General features: G+C 34.7%; 1 protein-coding gene across 27 annotated transcripts in view; it reads left to right on the plus strand.

Annotated features, from left to right (window-relative positions):
• The window catches only part of WDR7 (WD repeat domain 7), a 355,616-nt gene that overhangs the window by 46,647 nt on the left and 283,475 nt on the right, over positions 1-25,494 (plus strand). For all 27 annotated transcript variants that reach the window (XM_001488090.5, XM_070275718.1, XM_070275720.1 and 24 more), the window contains 5 exons: positions 805-950; positions 1,540-1,642; positions 3,620-3,761; positions 4,002-4,250; positions 4,991-5,211. In XM_001488090.5, coding sequence (XP_001488140.1) covers positions 805-950; positions 1,540-1,642; positions 3,620-3,761; positions 4,002-4,250; positions 4,991-5,211 — 861 coding nt within the window. The remainder of the gene's footprint in view (positions 1-804; positions 951-1,539; positions 1,643-3,619; positions 3,762-4,001; positions 4,251-4,990; positions 5,212-25,494) is intronic.

The raw sequence follows: 25,494 nt of genomic DNA on the forward strand, positions 1-25,494 counted from the left end.
AGACATTATAAGATCAGGATTTGTAGTCCTAGCTTTATCACTTACTGGACATATGACCTTGAGCATGATGTAACCCTTATTTGTGTCGGTTTTCTATATATAAAATGGGTTAGCAATACTTGCCTGCCAGCCACCTGCAGTGATTCATACGAGATAATGATTGTAAAGGTATGTTGTAAACTTTGGTGTGCCTTAGAAGTGTAAGGTCCCAGAAGGTCAGCAGCCTGTGTGGCTGATGAAATTTTAGGGACTTGACTTTTATATGTGAGAATTATTAAATAATAAAACTGAGTCTAAGTTCCTATTTACAGTATTTTAGTACATTGATGAAATAAGGTAAAGTAAGTTAATTCCTCTATTAACAAAGAGACATTCTGGTGTCAGAGTTTATTGTTAGAAACATTGTTACTGGGCATAGAAATAAAACAGGGGTCATAACCATGCCTTCTAGAGGTTGGCTCCCTGTAACTTGTCATTCTTTGGTGCAGCACTCTCCCTTTAGATAAGAAAGGCTAGGAATTCCTCTCCCTGTGTAGAGGAGCACCCCTGCTCCGCCTGTCAGGGTCACTGCCTGACCACTGGAGGCTGCATGCAGCTGGGGACCTAGTTGTGTTTTCCCTTGGAAGGTGCCTGTGCCCCAGTGATCACTGACAAAATGTCTTTAACTGAGGTAGCCAACTTTAAAGTCCTGAGTTTATTAAATATATTTCCAGAAGTTTTTGGCTTTTTTTGGTTGAAATGTGGCTGTATCTTACTTAAAGGATACTACCATGGACTATATTGTGAATTTCTTATTTCTTGTAGGTATTTGATGCTGGAGACTATTCCCTGTTGTGTTCAGGTCCGAGTGAAAATGGACAGGCATGGACTGGAGGTGACTTTGTATCCGCAGATAAAGTAATCATTTGGACTGAAAATGGGCAAAGTTATATTTATAAACTACCTGCCAGGTATTCAATCAATACTAAAGTAGGACTTTAATCAAAAGCAAAGGATTCCGAATTTGGGATATAACCTGAAAGTATGAAAATGTATAAAGTATAAATATTTAATTTAGGTAAAAAGCTTCAGAACTTATTAAGTTAGATTTGTAATTACAGTTTAACTTATAAGTACAAAAATTAAGTGGATTTTTATTTGAAGTAAGATATTTTAATACCATTAATTTTTTAGTGCCTATATTAAATTAACTATAATTTAAAAATCCATATTTTGTTCATTGTCAAAAAAACCTCATCATATTGTGTGATATAATATTTAATGTCAGTACTGTCAGGTGTTGCTTAACAACTGGGGTACTTTCTGAGAAATGTGTCGTTAGGTAATTTCGTCATGCGTACATCATAGAGTGTACTTACACAAACCTAGATGGTATAGCCTGCTACACACCTAGGCTGTATGATACTCATGTTATATTGTCTATATATATATACTCATGGACCATTGTCATACATGCAGTCTGTCATTGACCAAAATGCCATTGTGTGGCGCATGACTGTATTTTAATTGAGTTGAATGTTGTATTTTTCTCATTTTCAGTTGCCTTCCAGCTAGTGATTCATTCCGCAGCGATGTGGGGAAAGCAGTTGAAAATTTAATTCCTCCTGTACAACATAGTCTTTTGGATCGAACAGATAAAGAGGTAAAATTCTTTAGGTATCATTTATAATTGGTAGTTACAGTGAAAATTTTCGCAACTATATTTATTAGTGTCTTTTGGTAGATAACTATTTGAAAGATTAGTACAATTCAAGGCACTGTATTAGGTGTTGTAAAACATTTTGACATAGTCACTAATAAACACAGCTTTAAAATTTGCATGTCTTAAACATGTAGTATGCCTATACTATAGCATACACTTTTCTCTCAGAGCACAAATGATCTTATTGTGATTACATAGTGGAAATGACTTTTTGTTAAAATTCATATAGATGGTGTAAATTTATTTTGTACTCTCATGCAGTTGTAAACATAGACAGATGTAATTTTAGAAGAGCAAAGATAATCATGTACTAATGCTGACTAATAATAATTCATTACTTAAGGCATTGCAGTATCTCCCCCAAATCCTGTAGTGATTTAAATCATTAGGCAAGAAGTTTTTTTGCTATAAAAAGTTTATTAGGATTTTTAAAAACCTGCTTAATATCAGGTTAAAGTTGAAATGCAACAGCACTTAATACTGGGTTTTCAACTCTGTATTCTTTGAGCTTTAGGAAAGAAGCTTTGGTTTTGGAAATAGTTTCCTTGACTTATATTCTGGGTTTACACAGCTTTTTATTCTGAACATTGTGTTCCATGTTTATGTGGAGCGATGATAAGGGGAAAGGAATTGTTTTTTTCTATGAATATTTTGAATATACAGAATTTATACATCTGTGTACAATGGAGAGCCTCTATAATCTGTCCTTTATTCTCTTAACTTAAACTCCTACTTCTTGCTGTTCAAACTAGATGATCACTTCCAGTTAAACTAAGGAATAATGACTTGTGTAAAAAAAAATGTAAAACAAAACAAATACATATCCTATTTCTTTAAATATCAGCAACCAATACATTTTAAATTAAAATATATGTATTATGTGGTGTGAGATACACATTGAAATATGGAATGTTGGTTATTCCAGCTACTGTAGTAAGTTTTCCTTGTTAAGCATGTTGTTTATCAATTAAAACTTTTAGTAATTTTCAGACTTTAAGTTAAATCAAATAATTGATTATGCTTATTATATATAGTTTCTCTGCTCTTTAGGAAACAACTAATATCAAATATGATAACTATGTTAACTATGATTGTCAAAACTGAAGCCTACTTTTTACTGCTTTTCAGGATAAGATTCTATGGTTTAATTTTCAAGTATTTGTGAATTAATAATCTAAACTTTAGTTTTAGGAGTCCACCACTATTCAGTATTTTCAAATAAGTGATCTCACTGAAAGCACAAGTTCTTAGCAGAAAACTAATTTGTTTTAAAAGTGAAAATATTCACAAGACCGTAAGAATGGTTTTTTGTTCCTGTAGTTTATAGCTAACATATCAGGTGAGGTTCATATTAATTATGTAAATGTGACCAAGGAAAATGTCATGCTGTTAGTTGAAAAATATACTAATTAAAAAATGGAGTCCTCTAGTTGTCCAAGCTGGTGTAATTTTGCTGCTATTCTTAGTGCTTAATCAGGAATGGCAAAAGGCTACGATTAGTGAATTCTTCCCTTTTGACCTTATAAGTGGAGACCTTTCTTTTTGGTAAAGAGTGGTATATCTTTGTATTATTCTTTAATAACAGACAAATAAGTTGCATTGTTATGTGAGTAATCGGTTTTTATAAAGCAGAGAAAAAGAATATAAATGCTAATTCTAGAGAAAGACTGTAAATGTAGCTTTCATTTCTTTGAATGTTTGTGTTACACTGGATTTGAGTATTAGTTGATATGTACATTAATGCTACAAAATTATATTAAAATACTGTTGAATACTCATGCTATAAACATTTTTTTTAATTCTGGTACTCAGGCAAAGTACTTAACTAACATCCTTGTCTGAAAAAATGTTAATGTGTGAACTATTTTGATTAAAAAGATAGCTAAAGAAATTTGAACAATTTCTTTTTTTTGGCAGTTGCTAATTTGTCCTCCTGTCACTCGGTTCTTCTATGGAGGGAGGGAATACTTCCATAAACTGTTAATTCAGGGTGATTCATCTGGGAGATTGAATATTTGGAACATATCGGACACACCTAATAAGCAGGAAGGTGAAGAAGGTAATAGTAAATTATGTGCAGCAATTTCTTAATTCTTTTAATTTAACAACCTAAATACCAACCACTGAATAACAAGTTTATAATGTACATGTCATTTTCATCTTAGAATTATAGTTGATGACAATTATCATTCTTTGGTATATTACTGAATCAACTATAGACACATTTATTTTAATATGTTTAATTTTTTTTCTGACATGCACAAATGTTTTTCTTTCATACAAAACAAAACCTCCACAGGGCTGGAAATGACTACTTCTATTAGTTTGCAAGAGGCATTTGATAAACTGAATCCCTGTCCTGCTGGAATTATAGATCAACTGAGTGTGATTCCCAATAGTAAAGAACCTCTTAAAGTAACTGCAAGTGTGTACATACCAGCACATGGACGGCTTGTTTGTGGCCGTGAAGATGGAAGCATCATTATTGTACCTGCTACACAGACAGCCATAGTACAGCTGCTACAAGGGGAACACATGCTCCGAAGAGGTATACTTGAGATCTACCAATGTCTAAAGTGTTCCGAGAGATCTGTAACCGTGATATTGACAATGACCGCATTCAGTGTTTTTAGCAAATGATGAGTCAATATAGTTGTTAGTATGCTATGTAGTTGATAGAATTGAATGTGCAGACAATAAAATACTTAGTGGCTATTATTGGAATAAATACCATGTAATGACTATAAATACAGAAATGTCCAGTTTTATCTTTGATATATGTTCATAGTTCCATTTATTAGTTATCTCTATAGTTTACTAAATAATTACCTTATTATCAGTAATATTGGTAATCTTTTAGAACAGTGCTGTCCAGTGGAAATATATATATGTAACAATATATGTGACTTTCTAATAGCCATATTAAAAAAATAAGAATGAAGCAGGTGAAATTAATTTTAATAATATATTTTATTTAACTTGATATAGCAAAACTGTTTTCATTTCAACTTGTAATCAGTATAAAAATTCCTAATGAGATGTTTTGTATGACTTTTTTGTGCTAAGTCTTTTCTAAGTCTTTGAAATGTGCTAAAGCACATGTCAAGTGCTCAAAAGTCTCACGTGGCTGGTAGCTACTGTATTGGACAGAGCAGTTCTATAGGATAAAATTAGAAGTCTTTTCTATAATAAAATTTATAGCTATTCTGATAATTCATGTTTACTTTTATTTGTTGAACTTTATAAGACTTTAATATTCCCATTTTAAATCCAAAACCTCATTCACAGGTTGGCCACCTCACAGAACACTTCGTGGTCATCGGAACAAGGTCACATGTTTGCTATATCCTCATCAGGTCTCAGCTCGTTATGATCAAAGATATCTGATATCTGGAGGTGTGGATTTTTCAGTCATAATTTGGGACATATTTTCCGGAGAAATGAAACATATCTTCTGTGTACATGGTGGCGAGATTACTCAACTTCTAGTTCCACCTGAAAACTGTAGTGTAAGTTGATCATAAAGTATTATTTCGCTATAGTAGAGCTGAATTATGTTGCTCTCAGGCTTAATATAAATGGAATCTAGAGTAATTTAAAGAAACTCTCACAAGAGAATTAAACTGTGACAAAAGAACTGTGACAAGACAATAAACTAAACCTTTTCAATTTTAACACTAAATAGGATCAGCCCAGTGGCTTAGCGGTTAAGTTCGAGTGCTCTGCTTCGGCAGCCCATTGTGTGCCAGTTTGGATCCCAGGAGCAGACCTACGCACTTCTTCAGGCATTCCCACATATAAAATAGAGGAAGATAGGCACAAATGTTAGCTCAGGGCCAATCTTCCTCAGCAAAAAGAAGAGGATTGGTGGTGGATGTTAGCTCAGGGCTAATCTTCCTCAAAAAACCAAAACAAACAAACAAAATAACTAAATAATGGTGACATATAATATTTAGGTAAAGTTATTATTTCCTGTTTGGCACAAAGAAATAAAAGATGCACATAGTGTTTTTTCCTTTTATTATCTCCTAAATAGCATGGCTTGTCCCTGAAACATAGTAGCAGTTTAGAATGTGTTTATGGAAGTTTCAATTTTGTTTTAAAATAGTTGAAACATCTCCAGAGACATTCTACAATCTCATTATTTTCAGCTCCATCTGAGCAAAAAGATAGTGAACATTTACTTTGGTAAAGGTAGAATACATGTAAATAGAGTGTCTTTAAATAAACAATTATTGTGACAAGGGAAAGTATAACAGTCACTGATAATGACTTTGGAAAATTTTGTACATACCTTTGTGGATGCAGGTTCATTTCTTAGTGACGTGTGAAAGGCAGGCCATGATGTCAAGTAAAACGCTTAATAATTTTAGAAATATGAGATTTTAGGAGGGCTTAGGACTAGTAAATAATGGGCTCATAATTTCTTTCACTGTTTGTTAATCGTGAACTTGTTCATGTGATTAGCCGCCTTTGTGTGCATAATCAACCATTCCCCAACATTCACGCACGGATGTGTGTACACAAACACACTATCTTCTTGCATGCACATTCATGCTTCTCATGACCCATTCATTGTCACCAGTTATGGCCTTACTGAAATGGAAAACACTTTACTCGTATATCTGATACCATGTTCACAAGGTGTCTCATTTCAAAACCCAAGTAATTTTCCTTGGCCTTTCTGCTTCCTTACTTAATCTTCCTGATAATGTGTTTTATTTCCGTGTTCTGCCAGTGCTAGATTTTGTTTGATTTGATATTGGTGGTGGTGTAGGAAGTCCTAGTACCACTGTCTCTCTTTTTGTTTTTTTTGCCAGATTTGAAAATTCAGGTTCTTAATCATTCTCTTACTTCTTTTTTTATTCCTGCCTTTTCCTTTCTTTCCTATTTGGTTATTAGTTTCTTATCTTCATCTCTGCGAAAAATTGCTACGTGTTTATTTAAATAACAATTTTATGTTTATTTTAGTGAAATAGGTATCATCGTAATTGCACTCATAAGTTATAACACTGTTACAACCCCTGTCCTGAACTTCATTTTACGGTAGTTATGCCCCATAGTGAAACATGAGAATTTTCAAAAATTTGGTGAAATATCTAATTTTTTTATTCTGAAATTGATTATTTTTTACTAGTTTAGAACAACCATTTCTGATTTGGCTGATTTTTGGTTTTATAAGAATAAAACTTTTAAAATATTAGAGTAATATATTTTTTAAGTTACAAATATGAGTAAAAGGAAAGTTTGGAGTGGTTTACATTAAGGCCATGTTTTCTTTTTGAACGATGTTAATATATACGTTTTGTAGCTTATATGTTTGTATGAGAGCATTTTCTGGTTTCTTTTTAAAGAATTTCAAGTGAATATTTAATAAAAAGTTTTTGACTAATTGCGTTTAAAAATAATTTGTATTGATTAAAAAACTGCCTCATAGACATATATGCAACTAGATAGAGAATGGGCTCCTTACTAGACTAGGGGCAGGCCAAAAGGTGCTAGTTGCCTGGGGAATGTAAAGAAGAGAGACACAGACAAGGAAGTCCAGAACTTGGAAAATAATGTATGACTTATAATTTACTTATTAGAGGCTCAACAATGGAGATTTTTCTTGTTTTCAATTGACATTCAAAAGTACTGATTAAGACAAAGAAATTCACGTTTAGGTTTGTGATAATTTAATAAGTAAATAATGACTGCCTTGTTAATAACCTGTTCATTTTTAGGTACATCAGCTAATGTGTTTGAAGATCCAAGAGCCAAACTGATTAATAAAAGGCTAAGAATTTGATGTTTGCTGAATGTTTGGCAGATGACTGTTTTGCTGAGATTAAAGTTAATGGCACCATATGCTTGTTCTAGTGCTTGAATTGTCCCTCTTATAAATTGATCCAGTGTCATTCATTTTCTTTTAGCATAAAATATTTTTATTTTAAAGTTGTGATCTGGTGGTTGGAAGATTATAAATACTTACTAAACCTAATGATTAAAGATACATACTGAAAGAATTTCGTCTGCTTTTTTGGCTAGAGTTTTGGTTTTTATCTTAGGTAGATTCAGAAGTTAAGTTTTGACTTACTGCATTTTTTTTCAGGAAAAGATATACTAAAACAGAGTAATGTTAGTTGTATTTTAACAATTACTTAAATTATAATAAAGAATGTATAAGGTTGATGATTTTTTCCTTTCTTATTTTGTAGTCATTTCATGTTTACTGAAATATAGGAGGTTGTTAAAAAAAAGTACTAAGCAAAATCAGTTTGTCTCCTAGCTTGAGTAGACAGTGAAGAAACAATGAACTCCTGTCTGCTGGGTGGAAAAGATGCCGCAGCTGGAGATGAGCTCTGAGGACCGACTGTACACTCTTTCACGACTTTGTATGCATGTCTCAGTAGACAAATAAGATGTACTTAGTTTTCTACCATCTGGGTGTTTCTTTGTCATTCTTTCTTTCCCCACTCCTTCATTTTTGTGCTATTTTAGCATCTGTTAAATTAAAAAAATTCGACTGAGTAAATTTTAAATATCTTCTTGGCTTTACTGAATGATTCATCCCATGTAGGAAGTAGGTAGGAGCTCAAAAGGGCTACAGAAAGGGAAAGATTTTTAACAAAAAAGATTATTTTATGCTTGGGTAACCTACCAATGGGGGCAGAAGGAGTCCATGTGGCAGGTTACCTCCTCTTCCTTTGGAGGATGGAAGGGATTACCTCATTGATGCTGACCAGAGTCTTGCCCACTGACCAGTTAATACTGTATTCCTGGGGAAGGTTGTAACTGCACTTAGGTCAGGTATTAAGTCTTGGTTTGCGTAGCACAAGTGACTCCATTTTGGGCCGTTGTTTCTTTTTAACACATCTTTCTACCTGAAATCTTTCCAAATTCTTGCTATAGATTAACATTAACTTAGTGCCAGACTCACTGGCTCTATATATTTTATTTTTAATAAACTATTTCTCTATTCTTTTATTAATGGGAGTTTTAATTATTTAAAAAATTTGACATGTTCATAGATGGTAAATATTGCTAAATATAGAGTACCTAAATTGAATAGATTGTATTTTTATTTTATGTTAAAGGTGTTTGTTTTTTTCATTTTTTAGAGGAATTTTAATTTTTTTCCCAAAATAGTAAAAATCCATTTAGACAAAGTGCTTTGAAGTTGAGTTTGATTCACTGAATAGTCTGGTTAACTGAGATTTACCTTTTATATGATGCAGATGATTTTAAAGAATTAAAATGTAGTAAGAAAGTTAAAAATTTTCCTGAAGATATCCTTTGAGATATGAAATGTTGAAGTAATTTAGGACTGTGTCATGCCAAAGGGTTATTGAGAACAGTTCAGAAGGTTTTTTGAGGCCAGAGTTACTATCTGCTAAGTAATGTATTTCAGTGTTCCAAGAAGTATAAGCTTACATTTTAGGAGGAAGAGCAGGCAAGTATTTAAATGAGTCTCCTACAAGGCCGAGTGTAAATGATAAAGGAGAGATATTAACAGAATGCTTCGGTACCAGGATAAGGGCAGAGACATGTCATAGATACTCAGAGGAACAAGGAGCTTGGTAAACTTCTCAAAAAATCCTGAGATTTGTATGTATATTGACTTCGTGAGGAGTGCTGGAACTTGTAGTTTTGAGATCTCTAGTATTAGGTTATTGGCTATTTCTGTTTTTTCTTAAGATTATGGAATGTAGAGGAAAAAAATTCAGTTTGAGGTTTTTTTCTTTTTGGTGGTTTGGTTTCTTGATAAAATGTACTATATATATACATATGAAAGATACATATACATTTACTATATATACATATGAAGGACACATATACATGTGCTCCATATACGTATGAAAGATACATATCTGTGTACTACCTATACATATGAAACATACATATATGTGTACTGTATATACATATAAAGCATACACACACATGTACTATATATATAAAAGGTACAGATACATGTACTGTATATACATATGAAAGATACATATACGTGTACTGCATATACATATGAAAGATGCATATACATATGAAAGGAAACTGAATAAAGCTATTTGCTTAAACAGTATTTGAATTATATAATATAAAGTCCTATAGCATTTTTATTTGTCATTCCAAGTTGTGTTTTTTGCTTTTTTTAAATTAGTTTTGACCTCATATATTGCTATTCAGTTGTGATAGTTCTTAGGCAGTTTTAATGGGATTCAATTTTAAGCTGGAACCTTTATGTTATTATTAAATTGCCATTTCAAATCTCATATAGAAGACTTTTTAGAAAAGTCTTTAAAAACAGACTTTCTAAAATTTTAAGTGACTTATTAAGTTTTTATCTGCACTTATAATATTATTTAGTATAGTGTCTTAAAATATTTTATAGGGGCTGGCTCCGTGGCCGAGTGTTTAAGTTCGCGCCCTCCGCTGCGGCAGCCCAGGGTTCGGATCCTGGGCGCGGCCATGGCACCGCTCGTCAGGCCACGTTGAGGCGATGTCCCACATCCCACAACTAGAAGGACCTGCAACTAAGATATACAACTATGCACCAGGGGGGTTTGGGAAATAAAGCAGAGGGAAAAAAAAAAAGATTGGCAACAGTTGTTAGCCCAGGTGCTAATCCTTAAAAAAAAAAAAATTTATAAATAGGTATATAGAATGCAAAAGGTATTAAAGGTTATTAATGAAAAGCAAGTTTCCTTTTCCCTCCTGTTCTTCAGCTATGTGGCTCCCTTAACTCTCAGTGCAATATCTTAGTCCTTCAGAAGTTTTCTATACTAATGTTTTAATACTTCAAAACTATAGCATTCTAGTTTAATCTTATTCTAATAACTGAGAAATATAAACAGCGCAGAGTGATTAGGGATAGAATGCTTTCTAGATTTGAATAGCTGTCAGGTAGGCTTGGATGAATTTCCAAAATCTGAACTCTAAGCTAGGGGAGGCCAAAAGAGTGCGCGAAATGCCTGGGAGTCTGAGGAAGAGAGCTATCGAGAGGGAAGGCTTCTATTTAAGTCTTTTGGAGGGCTGCAGCAGAAAACTTCCTCTAAATCTGTAGCGTTAGGATTATGTAGTTACTGATGAGAATGATCTGACCTCTTCTCTTCACCTCCCTGCCAGCTTATTTTACCTTCTCCTCCTTCTGGCATAAAGGAGTCCACTCTCCAAGACCCAGGAATGTTTTCTCTTATTTCCACATATTTTACTTTCAGAGAAAGAAACAAGACTTTGAAAAATATCTTCAGAAAATAATTAGAAAATATCAAGTGCTTTAAAAAACATTTCCCTTAATAAACCAGATAGATATTATTGATAAGAATGAAAGTTCAAAAATTTAAAAATAACACTAGTGACCCAGTAGAGTATTTCTTACCTTTAGAATTGTACTGATATCTTTGCATGAAGCTGTCCACATTTCCTGAGTTGATTGGCAGTTGCTGCGTTAGAAGTACAGCCTGAGACATGGAACATTTGTGTGTTTAATACAATTTGATACCGTTTATGTACATCTTAAAAACACAAATCCATACTATGTATTTATGGGTACATGTATAGGTAGTAAAATAATTAAAATTGAGCTGGAGAGAGAAGTACCAAATTCAGATTCTGCTTTGCTTTTGGGAGTGAGGGGAATGAGTATGGAAGGGAACAAAAACTGTGACTTCTTTAAGGGTCGTGTTTTATTTACCTTTGGTAAATATGTATTTAATATTTATTTCCCTCATTGGTATGGATGATTAGATTATCAGAGCTTTTTGCTGCTGCTAGAACTTTATTCAGAACAGAATTTTTGGAAAATATTTCAAAATAAATTTAGTGCCAACAATACATATGTTTCTCTGTGTGAGCATATAGGCTGAGTTTTTAATAGAGTCATTAAAAAATAATTACTTTTCATTTATTGTATCTTGTTAAATTTGTATTGTCACATAATCTCCAAAAGTATCCAGAAGAGGGCAGCATGGGTTTGTGAAAACAAGAATGTCGGGTATGTAACTTCTTTGTACCTTCATTTGTCAATATTGAATTCCTAGCTGTTAGAGACAGAGCTATGATAATATGAGTGGTATCTGTGACTGTGTGTGCTAATGTGGCTAATGCTCGCAGCCTGTAAGAATAATTAACAAATTAGATTTCCTTTTTAGTATATTGTCCTTTCTTTCTAGAAAAGTACCTAAAGCTTTTGCTGAGTTAGCTCTTACCTCATCTTTTTGGATTTCGACTTTTGTTGTGAATTTGATGTGCATGTTACATTTAAAAACTCATATCTGTAATTATAGGATAGTCTTTGAAGTCAAACAGAATAAACTTTGGTAATACAAATTAAGGAAAAGTAAGAAGCAGAACTAATGTTTTTCTAAAATATATCACAATGTACATAATGTTATGTAACATTCTTTTTTCCTTTAACACTTAATTCTCTTAGATTTTTGAGATCATTTTCATGTTTTTATGCATTCAGCACTATCTTTTTGACATTTTAACTTTTTTAAGTTAAATAATGCATTGTTGTGGAAAATACAGGTATTTTCTAAAGATGGTCTTGTCATCTTTCTGTGTCACTAAATGTATCCCAAAATCATTTTTAATGATAGTCTGTAATTTATTTAATTTTATATGAAATTTTAGAATGTTGCTTTAAAAACTTTGTTTTCTCTTATCAACATTGGAGGTGAAAATACGTATAGCTAAATATTTTTGCGTATCTGGAATGACTTCTTAGGATACATTCTTAAATGTGGAATTTCTGTATAAAAGGGCATATTAATATTTAAAGTCTTTGAATAACCATTGCCAAATTGTCCTTCAAAAGCTTAGGAATAGGCTTATACCACCTATTTACCCTCGTAATTCTTCATTATCCTGTTTATAATCTATTAAGCCTTGCTAATTTTCCAGGCTTGTAAGTAGCTGTACACCCTGTCTCTTGTGTAGGAAGCTGAGAAAATCAGTAATATACCAAGGAAACTGTTGGTGAGGGGTCCCTTCAGTAGTAATGGGAATGACTGCATCCTTGTTCTGGGTCTGGTAATATTATGCCAAATATTTTAGAAGTTTAGATAGTCCTCTATTTTGGAAAGGTTCCTTTAGATCTTAAGTCATATCCTTGATAGGAGAGAAGATTACATTGGGCATGAAATTTATTTTTAGTAATAGTCAAGAGTGACTTGGTGCTGAAAACCTTGTGAATGAAATAGTTGATTAAATTGACTTTTAATTTTGGGCTGAAGACATACGTAGTATGACACAAAGCAAAGACTAATTTTCCTTGAGTAACTTAATCATACATAAAGCAATTTCAAAATGAGTTAAAATTTATATTTTTACAATTTGTAATTATATGTTTATTTTCGTGATTCTTTTCTCTTTTTTATTGTAGTAACACTGGTTTGTAACATATATAAATTTCAGATATACATCATTATATTTTGATTTCTATGTAGGCTACATCACGTTCACCACATAAAGACTGATTACCATCCGTCAATCCGTCGCCATACACGTGTGCCCTATTATTCCTTTCACCCTCCTCCCTCTCCCTTCCCCTCTGGTAACCACCAATCTAATCTCTGTATGTACGTGTTTGTTTGTCATTGTTGATTTTATCTTCCACAAAAGAGTGAAATCATGCAGTGTTTGAGTCTCTCCATCTGATTTATTTCACTTAGCATAATACCCTCAAGGTCCATCCATGTTGTTGCAAATGGCAAGGTTTCATCTTTTTATGGCTGAGTAGTATTCCATTCTCTGTGTGCGTGTGTGTGTGTGTGTGTATACATACACTCCACATCTTCTTTATCTGTTCATCTGTTGGTGGGTACTTAGATTGTTTCCCAGTCTTGGCTATTGTGAATAGTGCTGCAGTGAACATAGAAGTGCAAGTATCTTTACACATTCATGTTTTCGTGCTCTTTGGGTAAATACCTGGAAGTGGAATAGTATCATTTGGTAGATCTATTCTTAAGTTTTTGAGGAATCTCCATACCATTTTCCATAGTATCTGCACCAGTTTACATTCCCACTAGCAGTGTATGAGGGTTCCCTTTTCTCCACATCCTCTCCAACCTTGTTATTTCTTGTCTTTTTAATAATAGCCATTCTGATGGGCCTGAGGTGATATTTCGTTGTAGTTTTGATTTGCATCTACCTAATAATTAGTGATGTTGACTATCTTTTCATGTGCCTGTTGGCCATCTGTATATCTTCTTTGGGAGAATGTCTGTTCAGATCCTTTGCCCATTTTTTAGTTGGGTTGTATGTTTTTTTGTTGTTGAGTTGTGTGAGTTCTTTGTATATTTTGGATATTAACCCCTTATTGGATATGTGATTTGCTAATATCTTCTCCCAGTTGTTAGGTTGTCTTTTCATTTTGTTGATGGTTTCCTTTGCTATGCAGAAGCTTGTTAGTTTGATGTAGTCCCATTTGTTTATTTTTTCTTTTGTTTCTGTAGCCTGGGGAGACATGATATTCAAAAAGATACTGCTAAGACTGATGTTGAAGAGTGTACTGCCTATGTTTTCTTCTAGGAGTTTTATGGTTTCAGGTCTTACATTCAAGACTTTAATCCATTTTGAGTTAATTTTTGTGTATGATGTGAGATAATGGTCTACTTTCATTCTTCTGCATGGGGCTGTATAGTTTTCCCAATACCATTTATTGAAGAGACTTTCCTTTCTCCATTGTATGTTCTTGGCTCCTTTGTTAAAGATGAGCTGTCCATAGATGTCTGGGTTTATTTTTGGGCTCTTGATTCTGTTCTGTTGATCTGTGTGTGTTTTTGTGTCAATGCCGTGCTGTTTTGCTTTCCATAGCTTTGTAGTATATTTTGAAATCAGGGAGTATGATACCTTCAGCTTTGTTCTTTTTCTCAGGATTGCTTTGGCTATTCAGGGTATTTGGTTGTTCCATGTAAATTTTAGGATTCTTTGTCCTATTTCATCAAAAATCATTGGGACTTGGATAGGGCTTGCATTGAATCTGTGGGTTGCTTTAGGAAGTATGGACATTTTAACTATATTAATTCATTTCAATCCATGTCTTTAACATTTCTTGTAAGGCCAGTTTAGTGGTGATAAACTTCTGTCCTTTTTGCTTATCTGGAAAACTCTCTCTCTCTTCTTCCATTCTGAATTATAACCTTGCTGGATAGAGTATTCTTGGCTTAGGTTTTTTCATTTCACTCTAAATATATCATACCACTCCCTTCTAGCCTATAAAGTTTCTGTTGAGAAGTCAGCTAATAACCTTATGGGATTTCTTTGTGTGTAACTTGATGCTTTTCTCTTGCAGCTTTTAGGATTCTCTCTTTAATTCTTGTCATTTTAATTATAATGCTTCTTGATGTGTGCCTCTTTGGGTTCATCTCGTTTGTTTCTCTCTGTCTTCCTTTACCTGGATGTCTGTTTCCTTCCCCAGGTTAGTGACATTTTCAGCTATTATTTCTTCAAAGAAGTTCTCTGCCCCTTTGTATGTCACTTCTCTTCTGGGACACTTACAATGTGGATGTTAGTTTGCTTGATGTTGTCCCAGAGGTCCCTTAGACTGTCCTTGTTCCTTTTAATTTGTTTTTCTTTTTTTGTTGTTCAACTTGGGTGATTTCTTCTACTCTTTCGTCCTCATTGCTGATCTGTTCCTCTGTGTCATCTCCTCTGCTGTTGATTCCTTCTAGCGAATTTTTCATTTCCATTATTGTATTTTTCAGTTCTGATTGGTTCTTTTTTTTGTTTTCCAATTCTTTGTTGAAGTTCTCACTGTGCTCGTCTGTTGTTCTCCCAAGATCAGTGAGCATCCTTACGAATATTAGTTTTTGTTCTTTTTTCAGGTAGATTGTTTGTCTCTGTTTCATTTAGTTCTTTTTCTGAGGATTTGTCCTGGCTCACTTATTTGGAACATATTGCTTTGTCGCCTCATTTTTTCTACTTCTCTGTGCTTTTATTTATGTGTTAGATAGATCAGGTATCTCTCCTGATCTTGGTATTATGGCCTTATGTGAGAAGTGCCTTTTTGAACCCAGCAACCTGCTCCCTTCTCCTCACCCATGTGGGCTGTGTATACCCTCTATTGTGGCAGTGTTGCTATTGCTGTGGGCACATGAGTAGGCTAGGCTGGCTCCTGGGCTGGCTGGTTGTAAGCCTCGGCCATGTGTTGCTGCTATGGTCACTCTGTTGGGCAGGACAAGCCCCAGCACAGCTGGCTGTGAGGTTTAATAACACACAACTACTGCTGTTGTACTGCTAAGTGAGTCAGGCCCCCAATGTGGCTGGTTGCTAGGCTTGGGGGTTGCAGTCCTCTGGTGTGGCTCTCTGTGGCAAGTGGCTGTGGTGAGCTCTCTTTTGTGTGGGGCAGGCCTCTTGCCACATCTAGCTATGCTGCCCTGGTTACATAGCTGCCTCAGGAGTGTAGATGGCTGGAGCTGGCCCCAGGTGCAGCAGCACACAATCATTTTAGGTGTTGGAAGGCAGGGCACATCCCCTGTGTGGCTCTTTGGAATGGCCAGTGGCATAAATCTGCCTACAAACCACGCCACCATGGACCCACACACGCCCCGTTGACACAGACCTACTGGCCCCACTGCTGTTGTTGGCTCACAAGTTCAGCACAGGTTTGCTTGTGGGTGGAGCCAGTCCCTGGGGCAAGCTGTCTGCTGCCCTGCTGCGCTTGATTGCCTTGGGTGCTCTGTTAGGTGGGCAGACACCTGCGCTAACAGGCTAGAGGAAGGAGTCCAATGGCGACTGCTAGCATCTATGTCAATGCTACTGAACAAGGTCACAGTAATGGCTGCCGCCAGGTCTCAGTCCCTAGGGGAGTGATCCCCACCATCTCCTGCCTCTCTGAGATGTGCTCTGAGCTTAGTAAGTGAGTCTTGTTTACTAATGGGCTATGTACTTTTCTACCTGGTGTTTTTGTGCTGGTTTCTGGGTCAGGTGATTCTTTGCATGGGCTTTTAATAGCAGGTTTTTCTTTGTGAAGTTCTATAGTTTTCCTGGGTGTATTCCTCTTGGTTTTCAAAGCTAGCAAAGCTAGGTAATATGGGATTTCATGTCTGTTGTGCTAAATCTAAGGGCTGGGATGCCTGACATGGAGCCCATATCCCCCTTCCCCTCCAGGAGAACCTCTGTACCTTTGAGATCACTCCTGACCATGAAGCACTAAGGCTAGAATGTGGTTTTTTCCTTAGCAGATCTGTATCTCTACCTCTTCCACCCCTGACTGTGTTGTCCTTGTTCGGGAGGTTCTTTTTATCCAGGTTCCAGATCTCTCTCAGAGGAAGTTGTTCCACAAGTAGTTGTAGATTTGTTGTGTCTGTGGGAGAAGGCGAGTTCAGGATCCTCCTGTGCTACCATTTTCCAAACTCCCCTAAAATTTTTTTTTAAATGGCAGAAATTGTTAGGAAAAAAAAAAGAATGAATTTTTAAGGTAACTATTCAGTTACGTGCAACATACTTTTTAGTAAGCATTCATTCAGCAATATCTGAGTGCCTGCCATATACCAGGTACCTTTGAGAACCAGGCATATAATCGTGAATAAGATATAGTTTCTGTTTGAAAGAATTTCCTCCAGTGAGAGAGCCAGAGTAGAAAACAGGTAAGTATAATGCATCATGATAAATATTATGAAGTATCCCTTCTAGGACCTCCGTCAGTCCCAGACCCTTAGAGAGGTCCTAAAAAGGGCGCCTAGTAGGCCAGCTTTGGATGGTTTTAGAAGACTTTCAAGAAAGGTGATATCTGTGGTATTTGAGTGTGGTAGTTTTGTTGATGTGTATAAAATCATGTATGGTACATGAACAACCTGTGTTTACAGGTTAGTATTGTGTAATGTGGAGGAGTCTGGAGCTCTTGATACGTTGTTGTGTCTAGTACTGAGGGACCTGTCTGTGGCAAAAGCTGGCAGGAATTTGATGTATTTGTCCATTACTTTGAAAATAATGACCAAGAGGTCAGAGTAATGGTTTGTATGTACTGCAGGCTAGTTGTATATGAGACCATTTGGGCACTTTATTTCATCCTCATTAGGCAGGATATTTGGAAGAAAAAGTTAAGATAATAAAATGTGAAGTTGTCCTAAAAAGTAAAACATTCTAGGTATTCTTCCAAAGAAAGATTTGACGAGAGTAAAGTGGAATGAACGTGGAATGATACAAGATTAGAAGGGAGGACTGTATACTAAAAATAACAACAAAAAATGCCAGTTTATGATAATTGTTTTTAGTCATAATGGTTTTTTTTCTTACATATTGGCAAAGACTTTCAGAAGGAGTTGGAGAAAAGTTTCTGCTGCACGCATGTGGAGCCTAGAATAACGGACCGCTGGTTGGTCATGTCAGTGAGAACAGGCCTTTAGAGCCAAACAGACCTGGATCTGCGTCTTCATCTTGGGGTGACTTTAGCAGGTTACTTAATACTTTGGAGCTCTAGCAACACTTTCTGTAAAGTGTTAAAGTTTGGAGGTAATGCCTGGCCTGTAATAGGAGCACAGTAAATCCTATTATTGTCGTCATTATTTCTATTTTCAGTCGTCTACATTCTCATTTGGATGATAAAAGTCTAAATATGATCAGTATGTTCATTTGTTTCCAGCATCGAAATGACTTTGTTGTAGAATATGCTTTGTTCCTATGTCAGGAACTATTTTCATTTCCTGTTTCTAGAATATGGCCAGGTGGTTTTAGAATCTGCCCAACTTAGGGATGAGTCCCCTTTCCCTGTCAGTCTAACTTTGCGTCTTTTTATTGCGTGAGATAGAAGTTTCAAGATATCAAAAGACAGCAATTGCATAAAGGAGTTTTCCTCTCCCCTAATTCCCTAGAAACTGTAGTCTTAAATATTGTGCTTTTCCTGCTCATTGCCTGAACATTGGAGATTTCAACTGTCTTAGAGGCCCAAACTGTGTCATTTCTTCTGGAAATTTGTGGTTAGATTACAGAAGGGTATGATGGTTACCCTCACAAAGCCTTTGGTAGCATGACCCCAGATGATCAAGAGGGTTGTTTGACCCCATTTATTGCTTTTCATAGGTATAAAATACTGGCGAGGCACAACTTTCTTGTCCAATTGTGGCCACTGAAGGTTAGGTATCTCTCTGTTCTTCAATATAGATTAAAAAACAAGCCAGCATCCTTTCTAAACAAAGAGGTAAAGAGATATTTTTAGCATATATGTTCTAGTAATTTACTGTTAGGAAAGAGATATACAGATTCTTTCAGTTATCTCCAGTTGGAAAAATGAGAACAGTATATATTAATCCATTTGTTTCCATGAGAAAGGAAAAAAGATTTTCCATCGTTATGTCAGAGGTGTGTAAATTTGGTGTTTATTTCTTGTAAGGATACAAGTATGATCGGGATAAATAGATTGAGGCCAAGCAGGCAGATTCAAAGCTACTAGGTCAGGTGGATGGTGCCATTCAAGTCCTAAGTGAGGAGTCAGAAAGTAGAAGGGCAGGCCCAGCAGCCACCTGGAGTCGTAATTCAGTGCACCCTGAGCAGTGAGGCCGTTTGTGACAGAGGTTGTTAGTCCCTACATGTGGGCTGCCCAAGGTTTGGGTGTGAAGTTGGACAGTCACTGCGGACAGCTGACTGGTGTGCAGAGAGGGGAAAAGGGCAGCATTTTTTGAGTTCCTTAAAAAATGCTTTGAATATTTTTAGAGTGTGCAGATTTGCCTATCTCAATCTCTAAAATCTGTAAATGTGTGAGTGAAATGAAAGAAAACATTTTAATGTTTTAAAGGCATGAAGTGAAAAGTTATAAAATAAATTCAGTGGAAAAACAGTGTGAGGAAATATTCAGGAACAGTAGAAAGTGGTCGTGAGTTGTTGGGTTGAATACTTTTATTGACTCATTGTTAAAAGACTAAAAACTACTAATGTAATTTTAAGTTAATATGTGAGTGATGATGATTATGCAGGTGGAACTTTTCAGATTAAAGGAGAGATAATATGAGAAGAAAATATTGAAAAGGGGAAACTGACATACTTGAAGAATTATAAATATCTGTGTATTTCCCCGTGGATAACATTGGCAACTCCTTCAGAAAATAAATAAAATTATATTTTAAAAGATAGAATTTATGGTATAGGATGACATGATAGTAATGGTAAAGATAATATTAACTACTATCATCTTTTGTATGCACGATGTGTTAGTCACTATGCTAATTTCCTTGTGTACATTTCATTTAATTCATACAGTAGTTCTATAAAATGTGGTTATTGCTATAATCACGTTATACAGAAAAAGGAGTCTCAGAGAACTTAACTTGCCTAAGTCATGCAGTTTGCAAGTGGCAGAGCTGGAATTTGGTTCTAAGTATTTCAACCTGTCGGCCTGAACTTATCTGCCGTGCATACTGCCTCCTAGTAGATGCAGTTGTGCATTTAAAAATAATTGCCTTTCTTCGATTTTTGACTGTGTTTTCCATTATTGGTCTACATAAGTAAATATGATTTTGATGCAGTCTTGATTTTGAGTTGCTTATTTAATATTTATCTTTCACTTTATAGAACAAAACACAGCCATTCTTTTACATTCCTATATTTCTAATTTTTCTGTAGAGAACTGTGCATTGCTCAATTCTCTTGTAATTTATCTTTAAGTTTTTCATCTTTGGTTATTCAAGTTTGGAGGTTTTTCTGTTTTAGCCCTCCTTTTACCTTCTCTTACTTGTAACACATTACTTGCTTTTTAAAAATCTAATTTTAGCTGCAATTTTATAGATTTAACATATACAAGTAGCTAGGAAGTTAAAAGGTCACCTGTTATTCTGCATATAGGAGAGCCACAGTTAACATTTTGATGTCTTTTCTTCCAGTGTTTTTAGATCTACTTACTATATACTTGTGCTTATATTGTAGATATAGTTATCTGTGCACATTGTGTCTTCATTTAATATTATAACACGTCCTTTTCCAAGTTATACTTATTCATGAAAGTAATTTTTAATGATTGTATAACATTACATTATGCGAGCATACCATATTTACTTAGTTCTCTTGCTTTGGATATGTAGACTGTTCCCAATTTGAACTGTTGTAAATAGTATAATATTGAACATCTTTGTCTGTAAAAATTTTTTTCTTTATGATTCTTTCCTGGGATAGATTCCATGAATATTATTTAGATTAGAAGCTCAGGATTTTTGTGTAATAGGTTATTAAAATTTTTAAGGCTATTGAGGTATATTACTAAATTATTTTCTACCCTCAGTGCCTATTTCATTGCCCTCACCAGCACAAGATGTTACTTCCTTCCATGCCTCAGTTTCCACATCTTTAAAATGGAAATGATAATAGTACCTACCTCAAAGGGTTGTTGTGAGACTATAATGAATTACTCCCAAGCATTTAGAACAATGCCTAGCACAAAGTTAAGAACCCAGTAAATGTTGGTTTTTTGCTATTATAATTCCTAGAATCTTTGGCTAAATTAATGGGTGAAAATAGTACCTTATTGGTTAAATTTACATTTCTTTGATTACTAGAGATACTGAAATTTTTCTGTGAGGAGTTTAGTGATTTCTTTTTTCTTTTGAGACATATTTCTTCTTGTCCTTTGCTCATTTGTCTTTCTTGGAAATAGTAGTGCTTGTATGAGCTTTTAATTTAACTGAGATATTAAGCTTATGTGTCTTGTTGAAATTTTCTTCTGGTTTATTATTTACTTTTGATGGTTAGTCAGTATTTAGGTTGGACCAGGTCATCTTATTTTCTAAAATAGCTATTGAAGAAACAGCTCTCTCTCTCTCTCTCTTTTTTTTTTTTTTAAGAGGTATGGGCTATGGATTTCTGAAAAAAATTTTTTTTATCTAGTTTAGTGAAATTGTGGAAGTGAAATTAACATTCATAGGCTCTTTTGTTCCCTTCAGGTAGAATATTAAAAAGTGATAAATGATGTATCTTAACTGCACATTTATGTTCCATAGAAAGACTTCTGGGAAGTACAAGAAATAATGATTAAGAGAATGGTGGGATTGATTTATGAGTGAAAGAAGCTGGTCATTTATAGCTTGTCTAATGATGGACATATTTAAAAGGAGAGAATAGTGTTCATATATTTAAAGAATATTCAGACAAAGAGAAAAATTGTTTTGGGCAGCTAAGAGGTTGCTCCTGAAATAATGTGAGGAATAATTTAATTTAGAAAACAAATCAGCAAAAGTAGAATATATATATATATATATATATATATATATATAAAATTTACATTAGGAGCTGTTGAAAAGCAGAATCATCTCCCCAGAGAGCTAGTGGATGGGATAAACTAGCTGTCTCTAATTTCTGTAATTCATGGCACATGCTTAAGAACAGGTTCCATAAGAGGTTCTGGGAATGGTTTAAAATGAAGTCTTGTAAAATGCGTAAGGTCAGACTGGATGACCTAGGTGGTATATTCTGACTCTATCAGATTCTGTGATAGCTTGTGGCATTCTGTTGCTCAGCACTAATGTACCGTGAGGATTATTTACTGGCAAATTCAATGAAACTTTATTTGGTTTAGGGTCAGAATTCTTTGAAAAATAGTAATTGGCCTTGGAATATACTTCTTTTGGTCCAGTATCTTCCTCCTTCTCCTTGCACCAGATATCTTAATTTTTTCATCAAATAAAAAATAGGATTTTTACTTGGTTAAATATTCTGTTGCTTATTGTTAGCCTTTGCTTTTAATTAGCTTTTGGTGTCATTGGTGCATGTTGCTTTAAGGGCAGAATTAATACAGTGTTTGGAACATGAGTTTGAATAATTTCCACCTATAAAGTACTAACCAAGTTGATAGGATGTTTAATCCATGCTGTACAAGTTCTGTTCCATAACACTAAAAAGATTTCAAATGATATTTATGTGTTACACTCTTAAAGTCAGTTGATATCAGTAGTTGCTGAAGTGGAGTAGGTGCCAGGGTCTGGCAATAAAATATTAAGGCTTTTATTTATGTCTTTTTTTTTCCTAACCTTAAGAAATGGAGTGTCTCTATATTTACTAGATGGAAGGATGCTGGTGCCTCACTTGTTTCATACATCAGATGGGCACATAAGACCTGGGGGAAGGGAGGACCTGCCACCACAAGGAGGGCGACAGTATTGCTCCCACTGGGTCTGCTTCCAGTTAACATGTGTTTGCTTAAAAGATTTATAGATTACATTGTATGGTTCTTAACCTAGCCATCACAAAATGGGCAGAGAAAATAACAATGGAAGATATTCTAATGAAAATTAAACATCTTTTCATCTGTCGCATTAGGAGGTTCACATAATGATCATTTGATCTATCTGTGGCAGAAAGCAGCCCCCAAATCATAATTATATAAAATATGTATTTACATCCATGGTCATTAACAATGAAACCTTTCTCAGGATGTATGTTGTGCTTTGAGGTATTGGCTAATGATAACATAAAGTTAATATTAGCAAGACACTTAAGAAAATGTTTAATTTCATCTTAAAATTGTCTATGTAAACTTTGAGTCATCCTTTTAAAATATATATTTTTGTGCATGTTTTACAACATACATGGTATATTGGCACAGAAGTACATGTATAACCTATGGATATACATATAATGGGAATACATTTCCAAGTTTTTTTAACAAGTGTGTATATGATCAAAAAAGTTTGGAGCACAAATGCTTTTCAGATAATTTACTTAAAGATATGAGGTTCACATATTTTAGTTATGTTATTATATTAATTACACAATGTAAATGTCTTCTACGTTATCTTGTTGTAATGCCCTTGCAGGTAAGTCATCTTTAGGTGACTTTTCCAGGTTGATGTGGGAGAAAGTGAAGTAGAATGGAATTAATCAAATTGTAGAATCAGTCATTGTAGGTGAAGTAGATGTTCAATAACCAAGATCTCTGGAATTTCATAGTTTAATAATAAAAGAGTTGTGTTAATTCAACTCATTTGTGGGGAAGCTGGCCTAAATCAGAGAGAGAGAGATGAGTTATAAAATATTCTTTAAGAAGTGCTTTAATAATTTTGAGGACAGATATGAGGAAACGAAGTTGTATTTTAGCAAATCTTTTAAGTGCTTTCATTTAACAGATAACTGGGAATTATTTATCATTACTCTGTTCATTGTTTGAATTAAAATTAATACCAGAGTGGAGCTGGAGAGTGATCTTTTTTCCTTTTACATTTAAATAGGCTAGACATTTATTTTGTTTACACCATTAATTTGTTTTCACACAGGCTGCGAAGGTAACCATCAACTCAGAATTAATTAATGGAATCAAAATTAATGAGGTTTTACTGTATTGGGCCATTTCTACTCTAGGCCAGTTTTCTTCACATGTTGGACTAGCGTTTTCTTGAAAGAAGAAAAATTAGATTTATTTTAATCCATATTTAAAAAGCAGAGAACCATCTTTTCTTGTGAGTTAAGTACCTCTAATAACTATGCTTCCTTGGGCTTAGTAATATTGATTTTTTTTGTTTTCAGTCTTGATTATTTTGGCTGTTTCCATACTGTTGCTTATTACAGTAAAGCTAGAGTTAACTCTTCAGACGCTTATTTGCATTTGCAGAGATGGTATATCATTTTTATTTTGGATGCAATTTTTTTTTTTTCTGTGAGGAAGACTGGCCTTGAGCTAACATCTGTTGCCAGTCTTCCTCTTTTTTCTTGAGGAAGATTGTTGCTGAGCTAGCATCTGTGCCAACCTCCTCTATTTTATGTGGGATGCCACCATAGCGTGGCTGGAGGAGCAGTGCTAGGTCCACTTCCGGGATCCAAACTTGTGAACCCTGGGCTACTGAAGTGGAGCGCACAAACTTAACCGCTATGCCACTGAGCTGGCCCAGGACCCAGTATTTTTTTGTGGGTGGAGCATGTCATTTTCTACTTTTCATTATTATTGCCCCGTATGAAATAGGAACAGAACTATTCTTTAAAACATTTATGTAAATATATGTGTTAGAAGAGAATACATCACGTGGAAATGAAAAGCTGGAATTTTTGGAATTAGAGTTCTTTTTTACCTTCAGAAAATTATGTCCCATAGTCTTTTTAAAGCAGATCCTATGTTATTATTTATTTGCTTTGTATGTCCTTTATTTTTACTAATAAGAGGGATAACATGATGTAGAGCTTTTAAATCTTTTTATGAGGATGGATGCATTTTCTTGAAGTTTTGAAATTATCTGCCCGCATATAAATGAGCATGGTGAAAGTTCGAACAGTGAAGCTTCTCATAAGGAGTTTTTGCCCAAGGTCAGGTTCCTCAGGAATGTGGAAGCCTTTTTTGTTTGCATAATGTCTGCAGCCTTCTCTCTGCTGGTGATAAACTACAGTAGGCGATATGTGGCCGAGAGAGAACGGGTTAGCTCAGCGGTTGTCAGTCGTTTTGTGTTACCTCACATGTTGAGATCTACCAATAGATAATTTGAGGAACACTGAACATTGTAAGGAATATTGGTAAAAATTCACCTTTTTTTTTTTTTAAGAAAAAACAAACTTCACCTCAACTCATGCCTCATTTCTTTGCTCTTAAAGGAATGACAAGAGTGTGTGTGAATATTAATGAAATGACCATGGACTTGGGGACTAGCAAGAAGACTAGTTAGGTGGATGGCATTAATTATGGATTAGCTCATGTGAAGGAAGGTTTTGGAGAGCTTGTGAGTTGAAGTAGCAGAATCAGAAGGAGTGGTGTGTGTTGTGACTGCTGTGGCAGCTCAGCGCCTGATGGAAGGATGTGAATAGATTGAAAGGAATGCTGTGTAGGAGTCATTCTTTTTAGTTAATCACACACAGAGAAAACCATCACTGATAAGTTTATTTTTTGTAATGAGAGAAATAAATAAAAT

This window comes from Equus caballus, chromosome 8, assembly GCF_041296265.1.
Source record: "Equus caballus isolate H_3958 breed thoroughbred chromosome 8, TB-T2T, whole genome shotgun sequence".
Lineage (NCBI taxonomy): Eukaryota > Metazoa > Chordata > Mammalia > Perissodactyla > Equidae > Equus > Equus caballus.